Source organism: Lingula anatina, chromosome 1, assembly GCF_051362555.1.
Source record: "Lingula anatina isolate TDL-2025a chromosome 1, LinAna3.0, whole genome shotgun sequence".
Taxonomy (NCBI): domain Eukaryota; kingdom Metazoa; phylum Brachiopoda; class Lingulata; order Lingulida; family Lingulidae; genus Lingula; species Lingula anatina.
The window spans coordinates 38,517,060-38,540,951 of record NC_141767.1 but is presented as its reverse complement, the minus strand read 5'-3'; the positions used below and the strand labels follow the sequence as shown (position 1 = coordinate 38,540,951).

Genomic DNA, 23,892 nt, shown 5'->3' with positions numbered 1-23,892 from the left:
TTAATAAATGACAGGAACAGGAAAAATAATTTGGATTATGGACACAGGGGCAAGTTTGCCTGATAGAATGCAATCATAAATCTGCTTGGTAAGTGAGGATATGGTGGATCCTGCATCTAAATACTTAATAAAAATCAAATACTTTTTCATTCCAGTACAATTTTTATTATTGTCGTTTTATTGATAACCTTGTCAGTTGCATATTTTTGGGGTAACACAGTGAACTCTCAACTCAGATTTTTCACACACAAAAGTTATTCTCACTTACATCCCTTCAATGATGTCCACATTTTTCATGTACTTGAACAAATGCAAGTAAATTCTTAGGCAACATTCCAGACTTATTGTAACGAAGTTTCTGTTTAATAATAGTTCGAGCTGCCAGGCATTTCAGTGTCATAAATTCAAATGGAGATATCCCCAGTTCTGGATGAGCCATTAGAATATCATATGGATTTTCGCCATACCTGTTCTCAACATCAACATGTGCACCATTCATAATAAAATATATGATGAAATCTTTATCAGGGTGTAAAGATTTAAGACAAAATATCAAAGGTGTGGTACCATCTTTGTCTTTAACATTTACATCTATGCCTGCCTTAACAAGCCAGTCAGTGATGAGAATGCTGGGGTAAAGAGCCTCTTGGAAAAAATACAGAGTACTTCTAGCAGTGAACACGTTATATGATGCAATTCTAATGAATTCCCAATTCAAATTAATTTCAAATGTCTGCCACACTTGATCTTCTATTTCAAGGATTGTAGAGAGACTGTGAATGAGTTTTCCTTTTTGAGATGGATTTAATGCAGTTTTACTGTTGATGACATACAGCATTCCAAGAATCCCCATCAGATTTTCTATCTGCTCCAAAAAATTAGAATCATCCTTTTCTCCACAAATTGGTGTAAGCTCCAGTATGAGCCTCATTAATTTATTTATAAGATTTATCATAGCAATGAGTGGATCTATATACTGGGCAGCATCAGAATTGTTGCTTATTTTACCTGTTGTGAATTTGTGAAGTGCATATTGCATGAGAAAAGAAAGAGCTTCCTCACACTGATTTTGAAACTTTCCCTCTAAACTGAGATTTATTGAGTAGATAAATAGTTTAATCCCCAGGCACATATCTTGATCCACCACTCTTGATGCTTCATGCAAAAGCTCTCCAAGCACAAGTTTGCTTTTAGTAGGCTCCACATTCAGAGACATGCGCAAAGCTAATGCCTGTTGCTCTAAAGCTCTAAAATTCCTTCCCAATTTTCGAAGAGTATCTTTATCTCTGAATGGAGAAATTGAGAGCAAAATCTCATTGCAGGTGCCCTGAAAGTCTTCACTATCTTTGAACTCCACTATGAAATCTGGCAAATGTTTGAAGGCATCAGTGCAATGAGAGACATCTGCAACTTTCAGAGCTTTTTTCCAACATTTTAAAGTTCTGGATACAAGGCACTGGTGGTATATTAATTGTGCATTGTGTAGAATACACGCTGCTCCCAGCTGAAGCCACAACCTTATTCTTTCTCTTTCAGTGACTTTTAAACTACGTTGTTCCAAAAGCCATTTTCCTACAAGATAACATCCAGTTTTACAGGCCTCTTCGACTGGAGTGCATCCACAGTCAGACTGGGCATTGATGTCCAAACCATATTCAGCTAATGCTCGTACAAACTGTACCACTTTTTTTACATTTGCTGCATCAAAATTTGCACGGTGATTGTGACACACAGCATGTAAAACATTCCATCCATTTAATTTTTCATTCACATCTGCACCATGATGAACTAGTAAGTGCAAGAGGTTAACAGACAAGCCTGCAGAATCCGCTATTAGAAACAGTGGTGTTTTCCTCTTGGTTCTATGAGTTGCTGATGCCCCAGCTTCCAGAAGAGACTTCACAATAGCTTCATTATCCACCAAAATGGCAAGATAAAGAGCTGTACCTAAAATGTGAAAGTTGGATTGTTGGAACATTTTTATAACATTATGGTCAGTATTGATAATTTCTTACATTGATATATTTAATGAGTTCATTTAAACTACTGACAGTGAATGATATACTGATGAACATTGAGCAGGCTTTTGTACATTTGACATGCTATGCCTCTCCCAGGCTTCGTCTTAATTGTTTGTTTTAAAAGATAAAAGCTTGCAATGCATACTGGTATATATACACTCATATTTTGTCTACTGGTCTGATTTCAGTTACTCACATATTCCTTTTACTGGCAAGGGGCAGAATTCTATGTCTACATCACATTCCTGCTCCAAATCACAGTACTTCTGGTTCAGCAGGAAGTCTACTATCTCTGTTCGTTGGTGCACAATGGCTTCAAACAATGCAGTACCTGCTGCTGTGTTCTTTTTGCTCAGCAAGTTTCTGATGTCTTTTTGGGAGATTCCTGACAAAGACAGTTGCAATGCCTCTAGGTCTCCTTGCTGGCAGTAGCCTTGGATTAAATCAGAGGACACCTGAAAATAAGGGAAAAAAATCCCCTATCAACTTAGTTACTTTAGTTTGTGTCACATATTTACAAATTACAGTATATACAGTATACATGTATACTAGTACATGTAAATTACCATTTAATTAACTGGATAAGACTTGTTTCAAACCTAGCTTACTTTTGAGCATTTTGACTATAACATTTCTAAAGCCAGTAAGTACCTGTACAGTAATATTTTACCTCACCTGCATAGCGTGTGCATTACATGTATTACACTCGCATACTGCAGTTCAACTCAACATCATCTTCAGTACTACAAAGAATTGCAGTTTGACTCTCAGTGGTAGACTATCTCAACGCTCGGCTATCACCTTGATTGATTAAACGATACGTTAAAAAGAGCTGATAAGAACGTCTTCAACATCAATTCCCTTGGTGCAAACTGCATATGTTCAGTGCATAACTTATTAAAACTCGCATTTTTCAAGCTCGCGACTCTCAGTTTTCTCCACTGACGTGTAGCAACACAGTTTTTCTAGAATAGCGTCTAACACGCTAAAAAAATTGCCCAATAAGTGTTGACAATGTGAAACAAGTTTAGGATTAAAACGGACATCAATATATTATAATGAAATTATGTATATCAACTTGAATTACTAAAGTTATAAGAAGAAATAAATAAATTAGCTTGAATAATTTCTTTAACTTATCGTTAGCAATGTTCGCGCGTTATAGCTATGTTTTCGCACCTGTCTCTTTCATATCCATGCGCTCCGCGGGCCAGGTGAGGTGAAAAAATATATGTAAAGATTTGTCAAGAATGCTTTAAAAAACAGAAGAAATTGTTGTTTTTTTCGCATGTGGTACTTTTTAATACCAAAAACACAATCTCGTCATTTCTGTATAAAAGAAAAAATGTTTTTATTTTAGAACTAATTTCTCTCATGTGCGAAGGTGTGAATCACTCCAGGTACATGACCTAATTTTGGAGGGCCAACGGTGCCCACCTGTAAAATTTCAGGATCAATGTTAAATGGAATAGGAGTGTAAGGCTGCATTTTGTAAAAATCGGAGAAGATGAAGGGATGGGTTGGTTCGTTTCTGGTGCTGATACATAGCAGCTTCGTCGTATCGCAAACAGGTGAGTTGATCAAAAATGTAACCTGTGGCCACCTTTATTGCTTTCTCATGACTCATTTCAAAATGTCGGTTGTAAACTATAAGGAATGTGAGGTATTTTTCTAAACCAAGTGATTTTTTGTTGTGATTATGAATAAATTATATATGTCCCTGGCAATCTTTCATAATTTTTTTTTTTTTTTTTTTTTTTTTTTGTTAAAATTAGTATTGGTGTTAGAAATAAAGGATTTGATCGCCAATTTGATATCTAAGATAGCACCCGAAAGACTTTCACTAGTGGTGTCTATGATTTATAGTAAAGCCCCCTTTACACTGGACGGCGTCCTTTCTGCGTACCATAGTTCGGCCCATTTTGAGAGTAAAAATATATTTACGTGCCGACAACCGGTCAATCATTAAGCATTCATTCTGCAACCAAACCGATGCTTGTGCCTCCTTTCTACTACCACAGCGATGCCAGTTTCATGGTCTCAGAAAGGACGCCGTCCAGTTTAAAGGGGTTTTAAGACTTGTCTTGGCGGTGAAATATTTCATGTTGTAGCCTATATGCATAAAAACACCAATTACTTAACCTCAATGTTTTATTAGACATTTGTAACTAAAAAATTCATCAGTAATTATTGATAGAATTGAAAAATAAAATTATGACAGTGGAAACAAAAAGCAATGCATTATATATATATTTTTGGAAATGTTTAATTGATTCTAATTTGTATGCCAGTGCATAGATAATAGGGAAAGAAGAAAATAATTAATTTTTCAATTAATTTATTGTTATAGTTTTATGTCTAGCATGCTTTTCTTTTTTTGTAAACAGAAGTTGCCAAATGGTGTGCCATATCTGAGGCAGAGTTGCAGAAGTGTAATGCTTGGAGCACAGCTGTACAAGCAAAACAATATACTGGCACACCTAGACTAGAATGTGTCCTTGGGGAGAATAGCTTTGACTGCATGGACAAAATTTCAAGATACACAGCAGACTTGATGGCAGTCGATGCGGGTGATGCTTACTTTGCTGGGCGTTTCTTTAGTCTTGCTCCAATCATGGCAGAGGAGTATATTAACAGTAAGTCATAAATTAGAATATAAATTATTAATGATAAACTAAAAAAATAAAGCATAAATTATAAGGGTTGTTTTATCAGAAAAATACCAAAACTACATATAGAGTATACAGAAAGTTTGAGGTTTTTCTGTGAATTTAAAGTTTACTGATAATAAGCCTTTTCAAAAAAAAGTACAGAAGTGTGTTTATTTTAATTTTTTTCCTTTTATAATTTTTTTTTACAGAGGAACAAATGTATGCTGTTGCTGTTGTAAAAAAGGGAACTAATTTCAATATAAAAACACTGGCTGGTAAAAATTCTTGTCATCCAGGTAAGGTTTAAGTAAATACCCGATAAGCTTATTTGCATAAAATTGTTTTATGAATAATGAAAGAATTTACTCAAATGGAAAATTTGTTCAACTTTTTATGTTACATTTATGAAATTTCTTGTTTTTTAATTAAAAATCTCCATGCTGAAAGTGTTTTTTTTAATTTTGATACCCGTAATACTCAAATTTAGGTTTACTTTTTGAAAGAATGTATAACAAATTGAAAATCCTTTTGATTACCTCAATTTATTATATTCCAGGGATAAACAGTGCTGCAGGCTATGTGTATCCCATGGCACAGATGTTTCAAAGCAAACTGATCTCGGTAACTGAGTGTAATGTGCAGCTGAAGTCAGTGGCCAACTTCTTCAATGTATCCTGTATTCCTGGGGCACTCAGTACACACAAGAATGTATTTGGTATGAATTTGTTTTGTTGATATTATGGAGGCAGAAAGAGTTTCATACTTGTTCACTTGAAGTTATCCAGCATTCATCCCTCCAGGATCTGTATTCAATGACATTTTATAATTTGTTATTATTTTCTATTTATTGATTACTTTATTATGTAAAACATTCCATATGATTTTTCTTTTACCCTCTTACATGATGAAGTTTTTATTTTGCACAGGTGACAACCCACCTGACGTGTGTAGCCTGTGTCAGGGACGAGGCAGTGACTTCTGCATGTCATCAGATCCGTTTGGTGGATTTGCTGGTGCATTCCAGTGCCTTGCCAGTGGCAGAGGAGATGTTGCCTTCCTTAGGCATGCAGATGTGCTGAAATATACCAGAGAAAATCCAAATTACGCAGATTCTGTGAGTCATGCTTAATTCCCTTTGGTTTGTACAAATATACAAATTCTCCATCTTTATTATTTAATTTATTTCTTTAATTTCTTATTCTTTATTTATTTTGCTGGTTCATTTTTGAATTGGAACTAGATAAATTATTGACTAAAATAAAATGGGATGCTATTTGAATTCATCTCACTGTATTGTTATGGAAAATATTGAATAATACAGTATTGAAATTTAGAATAGTTTGACCATAAACTTAGCTCTTACAGTTAACATAGTCCAGGTAAAAAAGTACAACAAGCAAAGGTGTTAAAGATACATTTCTAGTGCTTAATATGTTGCTGTTTACCTTGCAGGATTTTGAGCTTCTTTGTCCTACCGTATTGGAGTCTGGCGTTGAAGTCGATCCTGTCCTGTTCAGGAGACCTGTAAGTGACTTCAGGCTCTGTAACTTTGGACAAGTCCCCGACAATGTGGTGATGACTGGCAGCAGGCGCACAACTGAAGCAAAAGCTGCCTTCAAAAGTCTGCTGTCCAAATCTTCTAGAGATTTCACAGTGTATATTCCACCCTCAACTGGCGTAGGCACTAATGCCACCACCACCACAACCACACCCAGGCCAGGGAGCTTTAGAATCTTCGAGTCCCGGAGCTTTGGGGCATATGATTTGTTGTTTACTGATGACACAAGGGCTCTGGCTGATGTAGGTCAGCTGGATACCTACTACGAATGGCTTGGTTAGTGGCAAATTTGATTTTATAATAATTGTCAAACTTCATATATTTGTAATTTTCAGCACTGTTTTTTGAAGGATTATAGTCGAGACATTCCCAAAAGTTGATTAACTCTTTTTCATAATTTTATCAGGTGATAAGTTCAGAGAAACAAGACAGAAGTTGATTGTCTGTCCACTGCCCTATACTCGATGGTGTGTCATTTCTTCTGATGAAATGGCAAAGTGCGAGCAGATGAAGATGAATTTTGCTGCTATGAACCTACGTCCCACACTGGACTGTGTCCGTGGAGACAATGCCCGTGATTGTATGAGAATCATCAAGGAGGGAGATGCTGATATCATTAATCTGGATGCCTCTGATGTGTACATTGCAGGAAGGTACAACAAAAAAACATTTGATATTTGGAACAAATGATTATAAGACATTGAAAAACATTAAAATAAGTTTGGCTCAAGATGTTGCATTGTTATCATACAGAAATTCCACCAGACTATAAACATATATCTTTGACTATTATAATTCATAAAATATGTTAAAATTCAATAAATCAATGACAGAATGTCAGATTTTTATTTTGCATCTCATGATATCTTTTTCAGTTAAGCAGATATCCTTCATTGTAATAGTGTTGAATAAATACCATCATTATATTTGTCCAAAGTGATATGCATCATTTTTCAGTTGTGACCCATACATTGTGCCTTTTTCAGGAATTACGGTCTTGTCCCAATTGCTTATGAAAACTTAGGAGATGCAAATACTGATTTTTATTATGCCGTGGCAGTGTCAAGAAAAGTGGATTCCACCACTAACTTATTTAATCTGAAAGGTAAGTTGTATTTAAACTAGGATATTAATATTTTAAAAGTGTTAGCAGTGTATCTTTATAATTGAAGTAAGTTTCAAGTTAAAAAGTAAATTATTGAAAAAAATATCCTATGCTCCCAGTTTCCATGCAGGTATCTAAACACCCTACAGTAAAATGCTGTTCCAAGTTGGTAAATCAGAACAGTAAAAAAAAGTGCTTACTTTCCAGACAAGAGGACATGTCATAGTGGCATTGGTCTTGCAGCAGGTTGGATAGTTCCCATGGATATCATGTTGCAGACTGGCCAGCTCACTGTGGATAACTGTGATCTTTACGAGGCTCTAGGTGAGGAGAGAGGTTTAAGAAAGTTGACATTACTCTGTGTATAAAATGGTGCCTACAGACTTGATTGAGAAGCAAGAAAAACAGCACCTACAAAACCAAATTTTGAATACAGTCCAGAACATTGGCACATTTTTAAAATTTTGAAAGCAATTTGAATCCTTTAAAGATCTGATCCCAGCCTTTGTCCAAATACTAAAATTTATAATTAAGGATTGTTTGCTGTAGTACAGGCTCAATTAATTGTTTCATTCACAGTCTGAGAATTGCATATTTTCTCTTGATTTAGGGCGATTCGTGAGTCGCAGCTGTGTTCCTGGCATCCTGGATCCCCTGTACAATGTGAAGGGGACCAACCCCATTAGTTTGTGTGAAGCTTGTGCCTCTGGTGGAAGGTACAAGTGCCAGAGGAACAGTGTGGAGTTGTACTACAGTGACACTGGGGCATTTAGGTGCCTTGCAGAAGGTGAAGAAAAAGCATTATAATTTAGTGATATATGAATTCTATGCATCCAGGCTACAACAGAAATTGACCACATTTCGACTGCTCAGTCAGTCATTTGCTCAAGTTCTGCAAATGTTTCTACACCTACCCAAATGAGTAATGTATTGTTCCTCACTCTGTATTTTTGGCCACTTTCTTACTTTAAATTATCAGATTAAAATGAGAAGTGTTTTCTTTTATTTTATTGTTTGTTTCACAACATAGGTGGTGGAGATGTGGCATTTGTGATGCACACCACTGTGCGTGACAACACAGGAGGCAAGAACCAGGCCGAGTGGGCCAGGAACAGGCGTGCTGATGACTATGAGCTCCTCTGTAAGGATGGGACGCGTGCCTCCGTTGATGACTGGAAAACATGTTACCTGTCTAAAGTACCAGCCAGCGCAATTGTAACAGCAGGTGTGCATTATTTAGATAATTATTCTCACTCTGGTTTACCATGTTCAGTTTTAGATGTATCCTTATAATCAGCTATTTTATCAATGAAGATAAATTGAAAATGAGCACTTTAATTGGGCCTGTTTTAAAAGTATTTCTGTTAATTTTTTATTGCTTTCCAATTTCAGATTATAAAGATGAAGAGACCAGAAATCATTACTGGAACCTACTTAATTACGGGCAATACCTTTTTGGCTCCGACAGGTAAAAAGAGCATTAAGCATTTAGTTTGTATTGACTAACACCCCATTTCCATAGATTAGATCGACCTATTTTAGATCGACCTAACTCCCTGGGGGTTCACGCTAAATAGCTGTCAGCCGGGCAGACACGAAAGTTAATTACCCCCTTACTGCTTGTAGTAGGCGGGACGGACATTTAAGTCGGATTATCTGAAAGTAATCTAGTGAGACTCCCCGCGGGGATAGATCGATCTAAAATCTATGGGAATAGAGCCTAAGATAAAGCCTGGTTCTGTGTTCTTTTAAATTTATGCCAATACAATCAAATATCAAGACAATACAAACTGTACATCAAAGAGTTTTTTGAAAGAGCATCTAATTTATGTCATGATTTCAATTTTAGTAGTGCATCATTCAAATGAGAGAATCTTTCATTTTTAGTAACCCAGATTTCAAGATGTTCAGCTCACCTATCGGTACTTCCAACTTGATGATGTCCGATGCAGCAGTACGTCTGGAGAAGATCCCAAAAGACAAACAGGATTACAAGTCCTACTTACAATCTCATTTCATTAACATGATCAGAGAAGTAGAGGAGGCCAACTGTGTTTCTTCTGCATCGTTCCTCACTCCAACTAACACATTTTTCCATCTGATCATTCTAGTGGTGACTTTTCTTATGTTATGAGTATAAAATGCTTCCAAAGCATACTGTAAATAGTCCATCATTATGACATGAACGAACATGCTTTTATAGACATTTTGCAGAAACTGCAAATGCAATTTAGAAGCTATGTATTAAGAGAGTTTAGATAATGCATTTAGCTAAGTTTTTTAAAACAAATGTAATATTTGATGTAAATACTTTTAAACAAGTCGTGTTGTGAATCTAAAGATTAAAGAATACTTGTATATCCTGGAGGAAAGTGTTTTACATACACATTCCCTTTCATTCCAGATGAACTTATTGGGTCCAAAAAAGTGTGATAACCAGTGATGTAACAAATTCCCTTTTGCCATGTTGCAATTATTACAATTTTATATTGTACATTTTCATGTACATATTTTGTTAGACATATGAGATTTTTATAAGATATCACATATTTTATGCTTCTTATACATTGCAGTTATTTTACAAAGGATTGGAGACTGGTTATTGTATTTTAGCATCCAAAGCTGTACATTCAATTATAATTTGATGAAAAAAGAATTTCAGGTTGATATTTGCCACATACTTTCACTTCTCTTAAAATTTCAAATTAAACGGTGTTTTATAGAGTGACCTTGTGGTCAATACTGGATATTTGACAATAAAGAAAAAAATCTAAGACAAGATTGTTTATAAACAATTATTTATCATTGGGTAAATAAGAATGTTATTTTACATTTTAGGTTATGAAATACACTAAGACTGACAGTTTTTTTAACCTGAAGTTGATGACATTTTCAGCTTAATACCAGATTTATAAGGATAAATAGGAATGACTTTTACATAAAAAAGCTAATAATTTCAGAGGCTATACAAAACATTAAAATACAAAATTACTTACTGTAAGTTGAAATATTTACATCAATCATCCACTGTTGGATGAAATAAGTTTTTTTTTGTAAAAATGAACTAAATTTTATGTAAAATGCAAAAAGCATTTTGTTAATTCCACAGAAAAATAGGTCACAACAAATCTATTCCCCAAACTGCCAGATTATACACCTAAACAGTTTCCTAGTTTTGACTTTGCAATAACAGTAAAGAAACTCAAATGCTTCTGGAAGATGTTAAATTGTAAAATGATATCAACATTTCTTAATACAATAGCCATTTTACAAATATCTGTCCTTAAAAAAACAACACTGAATGCTATTAAAAAGGTTTTTTTCACTGTTGATACATTTTACATTGACTAAATCCAAACATTTCCCATCAACTACATTACAACAACTTTCAACACCTTAAACATCTGTAATACATAAAGCATATAACCTAATAGCACAAATCTTATTGTACAGCAAAATCTACTCATCAAAGCTTTAAAAATCTGAAAATAAGTTCTTGGCAGTGTTGTTCACAACTTTCTCTTCAAAATACACTTTTTCTGGGTTTAACACGTTAGACAATTACTTTCACTAAATACAGTTAAGCATTACCTAAAATTTGTACACCTTTATCTACAGTACTCTTATACATTTCTGAAACTGTTCTAAATGCTGTATGGATTCTATGTTCAACAATGAAAACAATGATGATGCAGGTTATGGTATAAAATGTAATACCAAACTTGCATACAAACTTTCAGACAAAGAACAAAATTACCATTACAATCATGTTTAAACCAATGGCTCTCTTTGAGCATATATCTGATCCAGAAGCTGCAGCACTTACATTTGAAGTGGTTTTTGTACATAGAACACATAAGATTGTCTTTTAACTACACCTGTGTTAGTAGTGCACATCATGTTGAACTCTAGGGATATAAATTATCCATGTTGGGCATCATCTTCAACAAAGTCCTCTGCCTCTGCTTTGGAGACACATTCAATATGACTGACCTGAAAGATCAGAAGCATGATCAATTACAACTAAACATTTTCACAATGGATTCACAATCTACTGATATGCCTGCTTTCTCATATTAATCCATTTAAAATCTATTTGATATGATTTTCCTTCATCACAAGTCAGTGTATTCAAATATTTCCAAAAAGTCAAAGTTCTTACTTTATTCCTAAATTTCACTCCATAGAATTTGTCTGCATGTTCCAAAAGCTCTGGCCGGAAGGTTGTGGTAATGAACTGAGCATCAGAGCACAACTCATGAATCATGTCTGAAATTATATAGAGTGCATTTTTCTATACTATAGGTGGGTTAAAAACATCAGTCTTCAGTGAAAGAATAGGAAATGCTAAAAAAACATTAAGAAACCTGTAAACATTTCCATTATAAAACATGCAAATGTCACAAGTTGAATTAATTACATATTAATTAATCTAACAAGCATGGCAATAAAATTTGAATGGGAAACATCCAAGATAAGTAGTGTGAAATAATTCAAGCTCTGGATAAGAGAGGGGTTAAAATCATGAGAGACAGCCTAGATTTTTAATAAAGTTATAACTCCATATAACTCGTTTGTTACATAAATGGAGATTTACCTTCATTAAAAAGCTTTTCATCAAAATAACACGAAAATAATACAGAAATAGTTCAAAACTCTGACCTACGCTGTATACTGTGACATTTTTGCATATTTTCTATTCTTGTATAACATTTCTCAGACAGTCCTCATTGTCACTGACTGTTAGCAAAACCTGTACACATAAACATGAGTGTCGCCAGCATATAAATAACAACAAATCATTGACCAGTGCATACCTGCTACTGCTTTTCTATGCTGTGAGTCCAGTGCCTGGTCAATCTCATCAAACAAGTAGAAAGGGGCTGGGTCACACTTCTGAATGGCAAAGATCATAGTCAAAGCCACCAATGACTTCTGTCCACCTGATAACTGCTGCATGTCTCTCATCTCTGCTCTGTTACCAGTGAAAGATACCTGAACAAAGGTAAAACCAGTGTGAAAATCTCATATTTTTCATGCATTCTATACAAAACTGCACCACATTCAAACTGTATGGATGGTCACAAAGTAAAGCCAAAGATTATTGCTATTCACTTTATACAACAACCAGTTCAACTAAAAGATTGTCATATACAAAACAGAGTAGGAATAACTTCATTAAGTTATATCAGGGAAAAGACTTTTTGGCTCCCAGGAAGTCAGAAATAATCCCACCATAAATAATCTGCCAACAGCCATCAAAAGTCATCCCTATTATAACAAATATGCATAAATAGTTTCTCCAGTGTTACCTTTATCCCCACTCCTGAGAACTGCAGCAGGGCTGGTATAGCATCTTGTGAACCGGAGGCACCTTGACTGGGGGCATCCTCAGGCTGAAATACGTAATACACATCCAATGAAGCACATATTTATCTATTACCAAATATCATAGAGCTAAGAGTAATTCTGAAAGTCAGTAGACAGGGTGAACATGATAAACAAAATCAGAATTTTCAGGGGTCAGTACTGCCGTCTAAACATTCAGTAAATGAAGTACTCAAGGCAATGTGGTCTATAAAACGTAACTTGGCCAAACTTTACATCTGATATTACAGCACTGTATGTAACAAGGAATGGTCTGCAGTAAGGACTTCTTACCTCTCCCTCCTGGTCACCTTTCTTCATAACCAGCACAGCGTGTCCTTGGGGGGCTAATTTTTTGAAGATTTCACTGAAGTACTTGGAGACCTTGAAAAATAAAATAAAATAAATAAATAAATAATAAAAGAAAACTTAAAATAATCAAAACAATATTCTACTGCTGTAATGCTGTTGAATTTTAACTATGTGCTTGGAGAAAAGAAAGTTAAAATTGTCTAAGACAACTACAGCTATGGCTGGAAGATAATTTTGTTATTTATCCTCATAAAGATAAATGGTTTTCTGAATCTTACCTGTTTGAATGTTAGTTGGATAGCTTCATACTTTCTTTGGTCTAGAATATCCATGAGGTCTGCTATTGACTAAAATTAAAAGTTGAGTGGTTACTTATGGTTTAAAACAGACATCTTTGATGTCATATTTTTTAAAGGGTTGACAAATTGAAAATTGGAATATCTGAATTAAAGGAGAAACATTAAGCTTTAACTTACAGAATGAGCTTTGTCTAATTCATCTTTTCTTTTTAAAAGTTTTTCCTTCTGATCTGAGAAGTTGACAAACTGGTCTAATGCTTTTTTATTGACATGGCTGTACTTCTTCAACTCCTGGTTGCATTGCTCAAGTTTTTTGAAAAGCTGAAAAAAAGCAGGAGAGGGCAAGTTAAATTATCTGCATAAAATTATTCTTCCAGTCAAATTTCATAAACATGGTGTTTCAAAACTTTGCTTTTTTCATTCATTTAATCATTTTTTGATTTGCTTAATTTACATTTTCTACTATTAAAGTTCTTTCAGACACATCACTAGTATTCTCATAACTTTATTGGTTTGACCAATACTTGCCTGCTTTAAACTGAGATCCTGATATTTTTCAAATGCGTCACTGGGCAAGGACCCCAACTCTCGAATCTTTTTCATACATTCATCTTTCTGTAAAATAATACGGTTGGTAAGTTAAATAGTTTCAAAAGTCTTTCAAATTCATATTTGGAATAGTTTATCCTGTCAAAGCAAATATTTAAGACTGTTGTATAAACAGGTAAATTATAATATTTGCAATACATCTAGACTTACAATTCATGGTCAATTTTGTATACTTCACAGACTATAAAAAAAACACCTGCTTGCCTTTTTAAGCAGTAAACTCTGCTTGTTTGTCATTTTCTCCAAGTCTTTGGCATCTCCATCTATCTTATCTGTAACCTCTCTTTCTTGTGCCTGTAACATAAGAATGCCATTACAAAATGGTCTTATTTTATGCTTAATTAATGGGCTAAATTTTCAGCAGTCCTTAATAAATAAAGTGATGTGTTACAAAACTTTTCGCATATTATGCTAGAAAACAAAATAATAAAGAGTGGCAAAACAAGAGACAAGATTATTAATAAATTATGCCAAAATCGTTTTAATTATAAAAAGCATTGTAGTTTCTCAACTTACCTTCCAATACTCTATGTTGTTCTGGAGCTCTCTTTGTTCTTTGTACATAGCCTCCAACTTGTCATCATGTTCTACATAACAGGAAGAAAAGAACTAATTGAAAACCAGTTTTTCATTAATTTCAAGCCCAAAAACCAATTCACCGATAACTCACATTACTAACACAAATCACAATGGTTGTCCAACTCTTAAAAGTAAACACAACATTTCATACCCTTGGTCCTTGATTTGTTCTCATTAATCCTGTGATCCACGGCCTGTATTTCTGTACTGGAGACCTCCAGCCTTTGTTTAGTGTCTCCAGCAGTTAGTCCCTCCATCTCCTGCATTAACTGGTCACGCCGCTTCATTAGGTTGTTGTTCAACAAGTTCTCCAATTTATTCTTCTCTCCTTCAAGCTGTATTGGTAAAATGAAAAGAGTCAATTTCCACAAGTCATTGTTTAAATAATCACTTGTATGATAATAACTAGTTTTACTGTAAATGATTCAAATCAGGTAAACACTCACTACAGAATCTTTTATAACCGAGCTTTAATTTTCTTGTCTAGAACTGGCACTCAAAAAATATTTTAGCAAGTGCCCCTCACAATGTATAGTATTGCTACTTTGCCCAATCTTTATATCAGAACAGTTGTTTTTCCAATTTCTTAAGAATAGATCAAATTTGTTAGAATGTGTAATCAAAAAAATAAAACTAACTGATGCAGCTGCATTTTGGAAACCTTTTTTTTTCAAAACTCATTAACACTTAAAAAGTGAGGTTGTTAAATTCCTTAAATTTCAACATGTTAATATCGAGCATCGAAAAATATAAAAATAACATTTTCATAAAAATCACTTAAATTCACAATTACAAAAAGCAACCCAATGAAAAATAATTTTATGAATTTAAAAGCTTAAAGTTAGTTACAACATATAACAATTTAAAATTAATAATCATTTGACAAACTATGCACCTTCTCCAGTTTCTGCAATGATAAAAAATAAGTGTCTATAAATATCATTGTGAGTTATTCCTTCTGTAACCAAAAAACCTGATGAGGCCTCACAATAATTGCATGGTGATGTTCTAGCGACATCATACATGGTATTTTAGTGTTGGGTTAAATTACAGGCTACACTTAAAAAGTAGTGATATGCCAATGACCCCCCCCCCCCCCCCCCTTCAGAAACAAGTTAACTCTCTCTTCCTACCTTCATTCTCTCTTTCAAAGAATCTCTGTTTTGCTGTGTCAGCCGCCTGATCTCATCATTAAGACGATCCATCTCCTGCTGGTCATCTGTGCTCAGCTGAGAGAGCAAGTCTGTGCCGAGTTCTTCATTCAGTGACTGTGCCGAGGTCTTCATTGAATCCAAACTGGCCTGATGACTGGCAAGACTACGCTCCTGAAAGATTGATAAAATATATATTCTGTATACCAATTTGGACTTAGAATTATATTCTTAACCATGAGCAACACTGTTTGTTAGTTAAAAATACTATCCAGTAGTATTTTTAATAATAAACCTGTCCTATTGGAATACATATCAGTCTTTCTTACCTTAGGCTGTCTGGCCTTTTGTATCTGACTGTGCTCCTCTTTCATCAGTCTCAAGTCTCCCCTCATCTTGTCATATACATCTCTGAAAACAAAAGTGTGAATCATATAAAGGAATCCAATCACTAACTTATTCTGAAATATTGAATATAAATTTTCAATGTAATTTAAATCATCAAGGATACTACCAATTCTTTTTTTTTTGTACAAGAGTTGCACTGAAAACTTACTTTGATTTGCTGATCTTAGTCTCCCCTTTCTGCATTTCACTGATGATTTGATTTATTCTGCCTTCAAGAGGTATCAACAGTCGAGGAAACTTGAGAAAAACATTAAAGGCAAAACCACCTTTATACCTTAAAATAACATCTCTATCAGAAAACAAATCTCAATAGGCAGAGTTGCACTGAAAACTTACTTTGATTTGCTGATCTTAGTCTCCCCTTTCTGCATTTCACTGATGATTTGATTTATTCTGCCTTCAAGAGGTATCAACAGTCAAGGAAACTTGAGAAAAACATTAAAGGCAAAACCACCTTTATACCTTAAAATAACATCTCTATCAGAAAACAAATCTCAATAGGCACGTTGTCTTATTCACACAATTATGATGAATTTCTTTCCACAGGAAATCAGAGAGAGAGAAACTTTCATAGAGCAGTAAAAGCAGTTGAGATCATACACTGTAAACAGCAGATAATATATAACAGTTACTACTGTACTACAGTTTCTCCACTATAATTCCAGTTCAAAGATTGAAGGTTGCAAAATTTTTCCAAAGGAAAGTTTCTTGTAAGATGAACAACAAAAACCCACAGTTATCAGTTATATTCACATTGTCAACAAAGGATATCTTGCAATTTGGACCGGTGTTCTTCATATTCTTGTTCTTTCTGCTGTAGCTGCTCTGTGAGTTCAGCTTTGCTCTTCTGCATATCTAGGCGCGACCGCCGGGTATCATAATAGCCTCCAGTCAAAGCACCCCTACGACTCACTTGGTCACCTGTTGCATTAATGGTAAAACCCTGACTTAGTTACCGATTTAAACAGTAAATTACTATTATCTAAATTATGCATTTAGCATTCATTCATAGACACAAATGTAAAATTCACCTTTCTCATTATATAATGTTTGAATAGAGACACATTTCTTAAGACAAGATACAAAATGTAGTCAACTACATTAGATTACTAGAAAAGCTGTAATTCATATCTGCACCTTAACCTCAAGTAATGCACGATTTCAATTTTGCCTTCTAACAATCTTTTAACTTGAAACAAAACATAAAATCATTCCTTTTTTCTCCTGATATTGACTATCTCCACAACTCTTACCTTCCAAAGTGATACAATCCAGGTTCTGTGTTCTAGCTATCTGTGTGGCCACCTCCATGCTTCTACAGATAAGAGTCTTGCCAAACACATGCTTCATGGCACAGTCGAACCTTGGATCATAGTTCAGTTTGGATATCATCGGAATGGCATCCTGAAAATTACACCAAACACCATTTTCATTTAACAAGGTGTTTCCTTTATAATAAAAGGGCCCTTCAATCAACAATATCTATACTGTCATTATACTTACTGAACCCCTACTTAACCCAACTGCACGAAAAAGATATGATCACTGTGCCAAATATACATAAAATTGCAGTCTTTATTGGCTGTTTACTGTGAAAATAAATATCTGGTAACTTATAATTAAAAAGCATAACAAATTGCAATATCTTTACTGTAGTGATGTCAATACGAAGATGTCTGTTAACTGGTCTTTAAAAGAAAAACGCAGAAGAAACACTCTAAGTGACCATGTACTTACATTTGTCTCGGGGTATTGAGTGTCCCTGCCATCTAGCCTGTTTAGAGGCATGAATGTGACCTCTCCTGGTAACTTAAGACGGTTCATCTCCTGCAAGATCCTGGTGCCCACTTTATCAGTGGAGACTATATGGTGAAATAATCTGAAAGATGATTAGACCAAATATGTCACCATGTGCCAATAATAAGGGCTAAGAAAGGTTTTAAGTTAGCTACAACTAATATGAATCTTTATTAGCTCTTTCAATTTTTGCTTATTTACTCCATTTAGGTATGCAGTTCAGTTAAAATAATTTAAACAAACAATAACTACTTACAAATGTAGGCTAATTTATTTTAATACTTTGTAAATTTGATTTACGTAAAATGGAAACCTATCTAAATAAAGTCATGCTCTCACTAACCTGTTTCCAGCAGTTACTTCTACACAAGTAAAGAAGGTCTTCTCACTTTCAAAGTTTTCTATAAGTGTACCATAATAACCATCAATCATGTCTTGATTAATTCCTCTTTCTTTGAATGATTTTAAGACTCTCTGGATACTGTCAATACCATTCAATATACCCTGGAAATATAATGGACAATTATAAATTATTATATATCATAAATAGATAATCAACAGTGAATCTGGTACGAATCTAAGCTTACAATAACAACAAAAACTTGAGAGTTACAAGATCTATTAAAAATACAAAATAAAATTGCCTTTTTCACAAGATAATAAAACTGCTTACTTTTCCCATCATAGATCTCATTGCCTGTTCTTTCTGCTTAAGTTCATCTCTAGAGGCTGCAATGGCCTGTTGCATGGCATTTTCTGTACGCCACAGATCACTGAAATTGAATGCCAAAAATTACTGCAAATGAAGAACCTAATTTCTTTATTTTAGCTTCTTAATTGCACTTTATTCTTGCACCATTGGAAAATAGAAAACTGAATTGAAAGGCAAATTTATGCAAAGCAGAGAGCATGGATCTTAGCTCAAGCTTTCCTTTTCATGATAAAGATTTATAGAGATTCAATTAGAAAATTAATCACTCCACTTACTTTCTTTCGTTGGCCAATTCATCCTTCTGTTTTTTCAGTTCATAGTAACCTTTGTTGTTTTGGTCGATAACCTCTTTATATTGCTCTATTTTTTCATTAACATCCTAATTAAACAATAACATATCAAATATACCTTTATTAATATTACAGGAAATCAAAGGTCAAGAGGCTAGAGAAAAAAAATTCAATATTTTTAAACTTATAATTTAATTTTCTTTAAAATTTTATATTTACAACTGACATATTTCCATCAAAACATGCTCAATGATGCAACAATTTGCAGTTAACAGTGATAAGCTACATGAAAGACAATTTACAGAAATTAATCCTCACCTTCATATTAACATCTAGTTGCTCATATCGTTCTTGACTTGTTCTCAGATCCTCTTCCAGGCGCTTGATCTGTAAAAAGGATTCATACTGCCTTGAAATTTTTCAGGTTTTATTTTTTCACTAGTATGGAAGCATTCAATCTTACCTGAAAGCTTTCCAATCTGACTTCAATCATTTTTTCTAAATATTTCTAAATAAGATTTATACTCACAGCATCCACAGCACACAATTAAATCCACAGCACACAATTTCATACCTGTTCTTCTTTGTCTCTGATGGCTCTGTTCAAAGACTTGAGTTCCTTTTTGATCCATTTATCTCTCTCTTCTCTGGACTGAAATTGATTGCCTCTACCTTGTTTGGCATACAGCTCTTTCCTTCTCTGTTCAGCCACTGTTAACCTGAAGAGACAGCAGATAAGACTAATCATTTCTTACTATTTTGTGCAAAAAAAGTGACTCGAGTAACTAATTAATACGTAGTTCACTGATATGTGGTTCATAGGGCCCTAAAGTTTTATCTTTCAGAACACAAATAATAGAATTTAAGAAAAATAATAATATCCTTGAACTTCCAGCCACGACTTTAAGTACTTTTGTAGTGAAATAAAAAAAATACTTTTTTTCATAAAGAAAAAATAATTATTCTTCCCTCTCTTGTAATGTGTTAAATACAAATATTGTTTTAACTTACTGTGCGCCAACTTCTTCCTCCTTCTGTCGCAATGATTCATAGTGAGGGGTGATCTTGTCCAATTGTACTTGTGTCTTGCTAATTTTTTCATTAACTTTGGCAAGTTCAGTTTCCGTCTTTTTCTGAAAACCAAAGTTTCAACCATATAGCGAAGCAAATTGCAGCTAATATCAACCTAGAGTTCACCTAAAGCATTAAAAAACATCAAAATGTAAAGGAAATGAATGGTAAAATAACTTACTTTAGCACTTCTATCCCCTTCAACTTCATCCTGGTAATCCTTGATGTCTAACTCAAGTTTAGCCCTTCGTTTCATCAATTCTTGGTGTTCCGCTGTCAGTTGTTCTTTGTCGTCCATTACAGTTTGCACGCGTGTCTTCAGGTCACGAAGGTCTTTACTCAGATCCTAAACAATTTCAATTCAAAGGTATTTATACAAAAACTCCAACAGGGTAATCATAACTTCAACATACAGTAACAAGTTATAATTTCAAACAAAGATGTGCTACTTGGTTTCAAATGCACCTTTATCTATAATTCAAACTTTTTCTATAAAATTTATTTTAAATCAATCAAGAACAGCTTTTAGATGCTACATACCCTGACTTTGTCACTGGCAGACTGTTGGGCATCTCTTAATTTATGTGTAACAGCACCACTGCTTTCTCTCTTATCTTGTAGCTGACAGCATAATACAAAACCACATTAGTGAAGTCACGTCATTTCGTTTTATGGCCCAGAAGTTTAACTACGGGGAATGTTTGAAGCGTCATTGTGCAATTACCCTTTTAAATGTCTTCTTTCACTCTTAATCAACGCATTTCTAGCATTCTTACTTTTGTAAGACTAGTCCATGTAATCATTTATTACAAACAAAACTTTCTACAAATCAGCTGGTATATAATGTACAGAAAACCAACCTCTTCCAACTTTTTCCTTGTATCTCTGAGCTCATGGTCATGGATGGTATACTCCAGGGATCTATTAGAGATCAATGATGTTTATGAAATTTAAAATGGCATTGCAATTTATTTCTTTATCCAACAGTATTTATAGAACTCAAGTGTTAAAACTTTAAAATAACTCATTTTAGAATGTCTCTTCATTAACCTCAATTTCAAGCAAACTGCTCTGTTTGTTGAAAATTCTGTAATTAAATATACCTCCTCATTTTATCCCACTTCTGATATGCCTTCAATTCCTCTTTTTCTTCTTCAAGGGTGCTCAGTCTTTCCTCTATGTATTTTAAGAGATCTTCAATTTTCTCACGTTTCCCTTCTGCAAAATCAAAAACTCAAAAATAACTAATCACAACTTTACATTTTAAGTAATCTTCACAGGTCTCACTTAGCAAATTGCTTTTAATGACATTTTTTCATAATTTTGCACAAATTAGGTATAAAAGTGTTAAATGAAGGAAATACTCGCCAGTTTCTTTGAGTAAATTCATACTCTCCTCCTTTCTCTCATCATACACTCTGGTGCCAGCAACTTCTTTCAAAAGCTTCAAACGGTGGGAGTCTGGAGCCGTTGCCATTTGGTTGATCTATGTCAAACAACGTTATATGCATAATTAGGACAGAGTCAAACATGCGAAAACCAGGAAGTCAATATAAGGCTTCTTTTATATATAACTTATGACTAAAAGATTTATCATGTATTATCTTTGGTTTTTCAAGAACAAAATCTTACAATGTGTGATTTAACAATAAAATATTCTTACTTTTCCCTGTTTGACAATATAATAAGGATTGCTTCTTGAAAATCCAGCACTTTCTAACAAGTTCATAACATCAGTTTTCCTGTAATGAAATGATATGATACATTGTGAAAATACTTAAAACATTAAATTACACTGAAAATTGCTACTGATTATTATATCTTTCAGATTTCTTTTTTAAGCTTGGTAAAGTAATAATAATGACAACATGTATTGATAAAGTATAATGATCAAAGTATGATCAAAGAAATATCAAAACGTACGTGACCATCTTCTTGTCCAAGAAATATTGGTCTTTTTTTGAACCAATAACTCTTCTTAGGGTGACTTCATCTTTGTCAATCTACAAACAAATCCAAAAATAAAAGTATTTCATCAACAATACACCTTATCAGAAAACTTTTTGATATCCAGCTTGATAAAGTGCAGTGACCTTACAAAAAAATCTTTATGATTAAAATCCTCTGGTAATGTCTATCTTTAAGCAAAACACCACCACCTACTGTAAGCCAAATATTTAGTTTAAAGGTTATAAACAGATATAACAGTTATAATTTTTCAACTTACTGGGATTCTGTTGTCTGAATTATCAAAGATAATCTCCACAAAAGCTGAGATCACCCTGGGTCCTGTGCCTTCATGAAGTAAGGCCTGCCTCTGTTCTGGACGCAAGTGGCTGAACTCGTCCGATAATACAAACTGGATAGCTGAAATTCAATATTTGTACAATATAATATAATATACATTTTAAAAGAATATCACGTAATCATTCATTCTCTTCTCTCTTATTGAGAACTTGATAAAATATTAATATCATCTGCCAAGGGTTGGGAATACCTTATGCAGATTGGCCTTATTTTTCGAGCGTGATGTGTTATTTGAGCCCAATTTTCTGCATGAAATGTGATTCAGGAATTCTTGGTGATTGGTGATTGGCCTGAATATATCTTGGTGATTGAGCTGTTTTATTGGTGATTAAGCGGGGGTGGGGTGGGGGGGGGGGTATTCTCTCTGCTCCAACATGACCAATTTTTAATTTTAAACAAAATTAAAAGTATGCAATAGCATGCTTAGTTTATATCCTTGTTGCAACATTTTAACAAGTATAAATATTGAGCATTTCAAATCTGGTCTTTCCATCACATCAGATTTACCAAGACTGCAATAAGAGGATATTTACATGTTACCAACTAAAGGAGCAAGTAATCACACATCCAAAGACTCTATATTATGCTATATTATGTAGTCCTCTCAAAAATGTTTACAACTACTCACCATAAAAGAAGTTACTTTTTCCAGACCCATTTCTTCCCACTGTAAAGTAAAACAAACACTAATAGGTAAATATACATATGACTAACAATATTTCATTACTATCTATATCAGTTAAACCTGACCAACATTTTACACATTCACAGAAACAAAAAAACTGTGTTTCATGCCTAAGTAAAATAACCATTCTTTATACAACACACTTACCAATTACATTGTGTTTTGGGCTGAATGGTTCGACAATAGTTTGGTCCCTGTAACTTCGGAAGCCTTGAATAATCACCTAAAATAAAGAAGCAAATGATTTGATGAAAAGAATTAAAACAGTATACAAATGCAACTGAAAAGATAAACTCTGAGTTTTGAGATATTAAAAAGAAATCAGGTCAAGTTGACAAAAGCCAATACATGTCATTGTTGATACAGCTAAAGACACTTCGGCTTCCTTATGCATGCGCATACATGGAAATATCCCTGATCTCATGATTAGTGTGAACGCATTCTATTTTGCTCATGTCATTTTTGGCAAGGTTGCCTTCAATCACAGAAATGCAATATTAAAAAGTAAGTGTCCACCGGCAATGGGACTAAGTATTCGCTTGGTTGAATATCACCCCCGATGAACACGCAAAATATCTATAACTCACCTGCTTAATGTACATTATGGTATCGCAGTGGTATTTGTGCGGTTAGAGCTCCAATTGACATCCAATTTAACCGATCACAATTCCACTGGCAGATCAAATCAAACACCTATTTTGCTACATAAGAAGCATGGGGTCATTCATCACAACTACCAAATCCAAAATGGCGGCAAATAAAGGTGAATGTTCGCTTGAGTTCCCCTATAAAATATCTAAAAATACTTCAAACATAGATATTTGATCGATTTGCTTTGGTTTTAAATAATATTTTCAATATTTTGACGGATAACTGTGGCTCGAAATGAAGAAAAAGAAATAAACACATATTTCATATAGTACTATTTTAGTAGAGCATAAGCGATAGCGCAGGTATCGCGTTGGCGGGA

The 23,892-nt window shown here is 34.1% G+C and overlaps 3 protein-coding genes across 3 annotated transcripts; 1 reads left to right on the top strand and 2 right to left on the bottom strand.

Annotated features, from left to right (window-relative positions):
* Positions 1–142: 142 nt before the first annotated feature.
* Positions 143–3,198, bottom strand: LOC106180921 (uncharacterized). Its single transcript, XM_013565094.2, has 3 exons — positions 2,697–3,198; positions 2,218–2,476; positions 143–1,947 (listed from the first exon to the last, which is right to left on the bottom strand). The coding sequence occupies exons 1-3, from the start codon at positions 2,700–2,702 to the stop codon at positions 275–277; spliced, it is 1,938 nt and encodes a 645-aa protein (XP_013420548.2). The 5' UTR covers positions 2,703–3,198; the 3' UTR covers positions 143–274.
* Positions 3,199–3,399: 201 nt separating this feature from the next.
* LOC106180928 (transferrin 2) lies at positions 3,400–10,114 on the top strand. Its single transcript, XM_013565102.3, has 13 exons — positions 3,400–3,592; positions 4,409–4,657; positions 4,882–4,968; positions 5,229–5,387; positions 5,599–5,786; positions 6,125–6,506; positions 6,637–6,883; positions 7,217–7,335; positions 7,543–7,659; positions 7,946–8,122; positions 8,366–8,560; positions 8,728–8,803; positions 9,223–10,114. Exons 1-13 carry the CDS (start codon positions 3,529–3,531, stop codon positions 9,467–9,469), a joined length of 2,307 nt encoding a protein of 768 aa, XP_013420556.1. The 5' UTR covers positions 3,400–3,528; the 3' UTR covers positions 9,470–10,114.
* Positions 10,115–10,116: 2 nt separating this feature from the next.
* On the bottom strand, positions 10,117–23,695 carry LOC106180927 (structural maintenance of chromosomes protein 3). The gene is made up of 34 exons (XM_013565101.3): positions 23,510–23,695; positions 23,070–23,145; positions 22,866–22,904; positions 22,158–22,297; positions 21,854–21,933; positions 21,594–21,672; positions 21,299–21,416; positions 21,034–21,148; positions 20,791–20,851; positions 20,471–20,551; positions 20,112–20,276; positions 19,871–19,992; positions 19,434–19,578; positions 19,178–19,246; positions 18,845–18,948; positions 18,531–18,630; positions 18,201–18,361; positions 17,798–17,939; positions 17,314–17,464; positions 16,832–16,981; positions 16,397–16,466; positions 15,982–16,063; positions 15,635–15,826; positions 14,653–14,836; positions 14,439–14,509; positions 14,127–14,216; positions 13,842–13,928; positions 13,491–13,634; positions 13,293–13,361; positions 12,997–13,086; positions 12,648–12,731; positions 12,153–12,330; positions 11,498–11,604; positions 10,117–11,328 (listed from the first exon to the last, which is right to left on the bottom strand). Exons 1-34 carry the CDS (start codon positions 23,522–23,524, stop codon positions 11,257–11,259), a joined length of 3,633 nt encoding a protein of 1,210 aa, XP_013420555.1. The 5' UTR covers positions 23,525–23,695; the 3' UTR covers positions 10,117–11,256.
* Between the last annotated feature and the right edge of the window lie 197 nt (positions 23,696–23,892).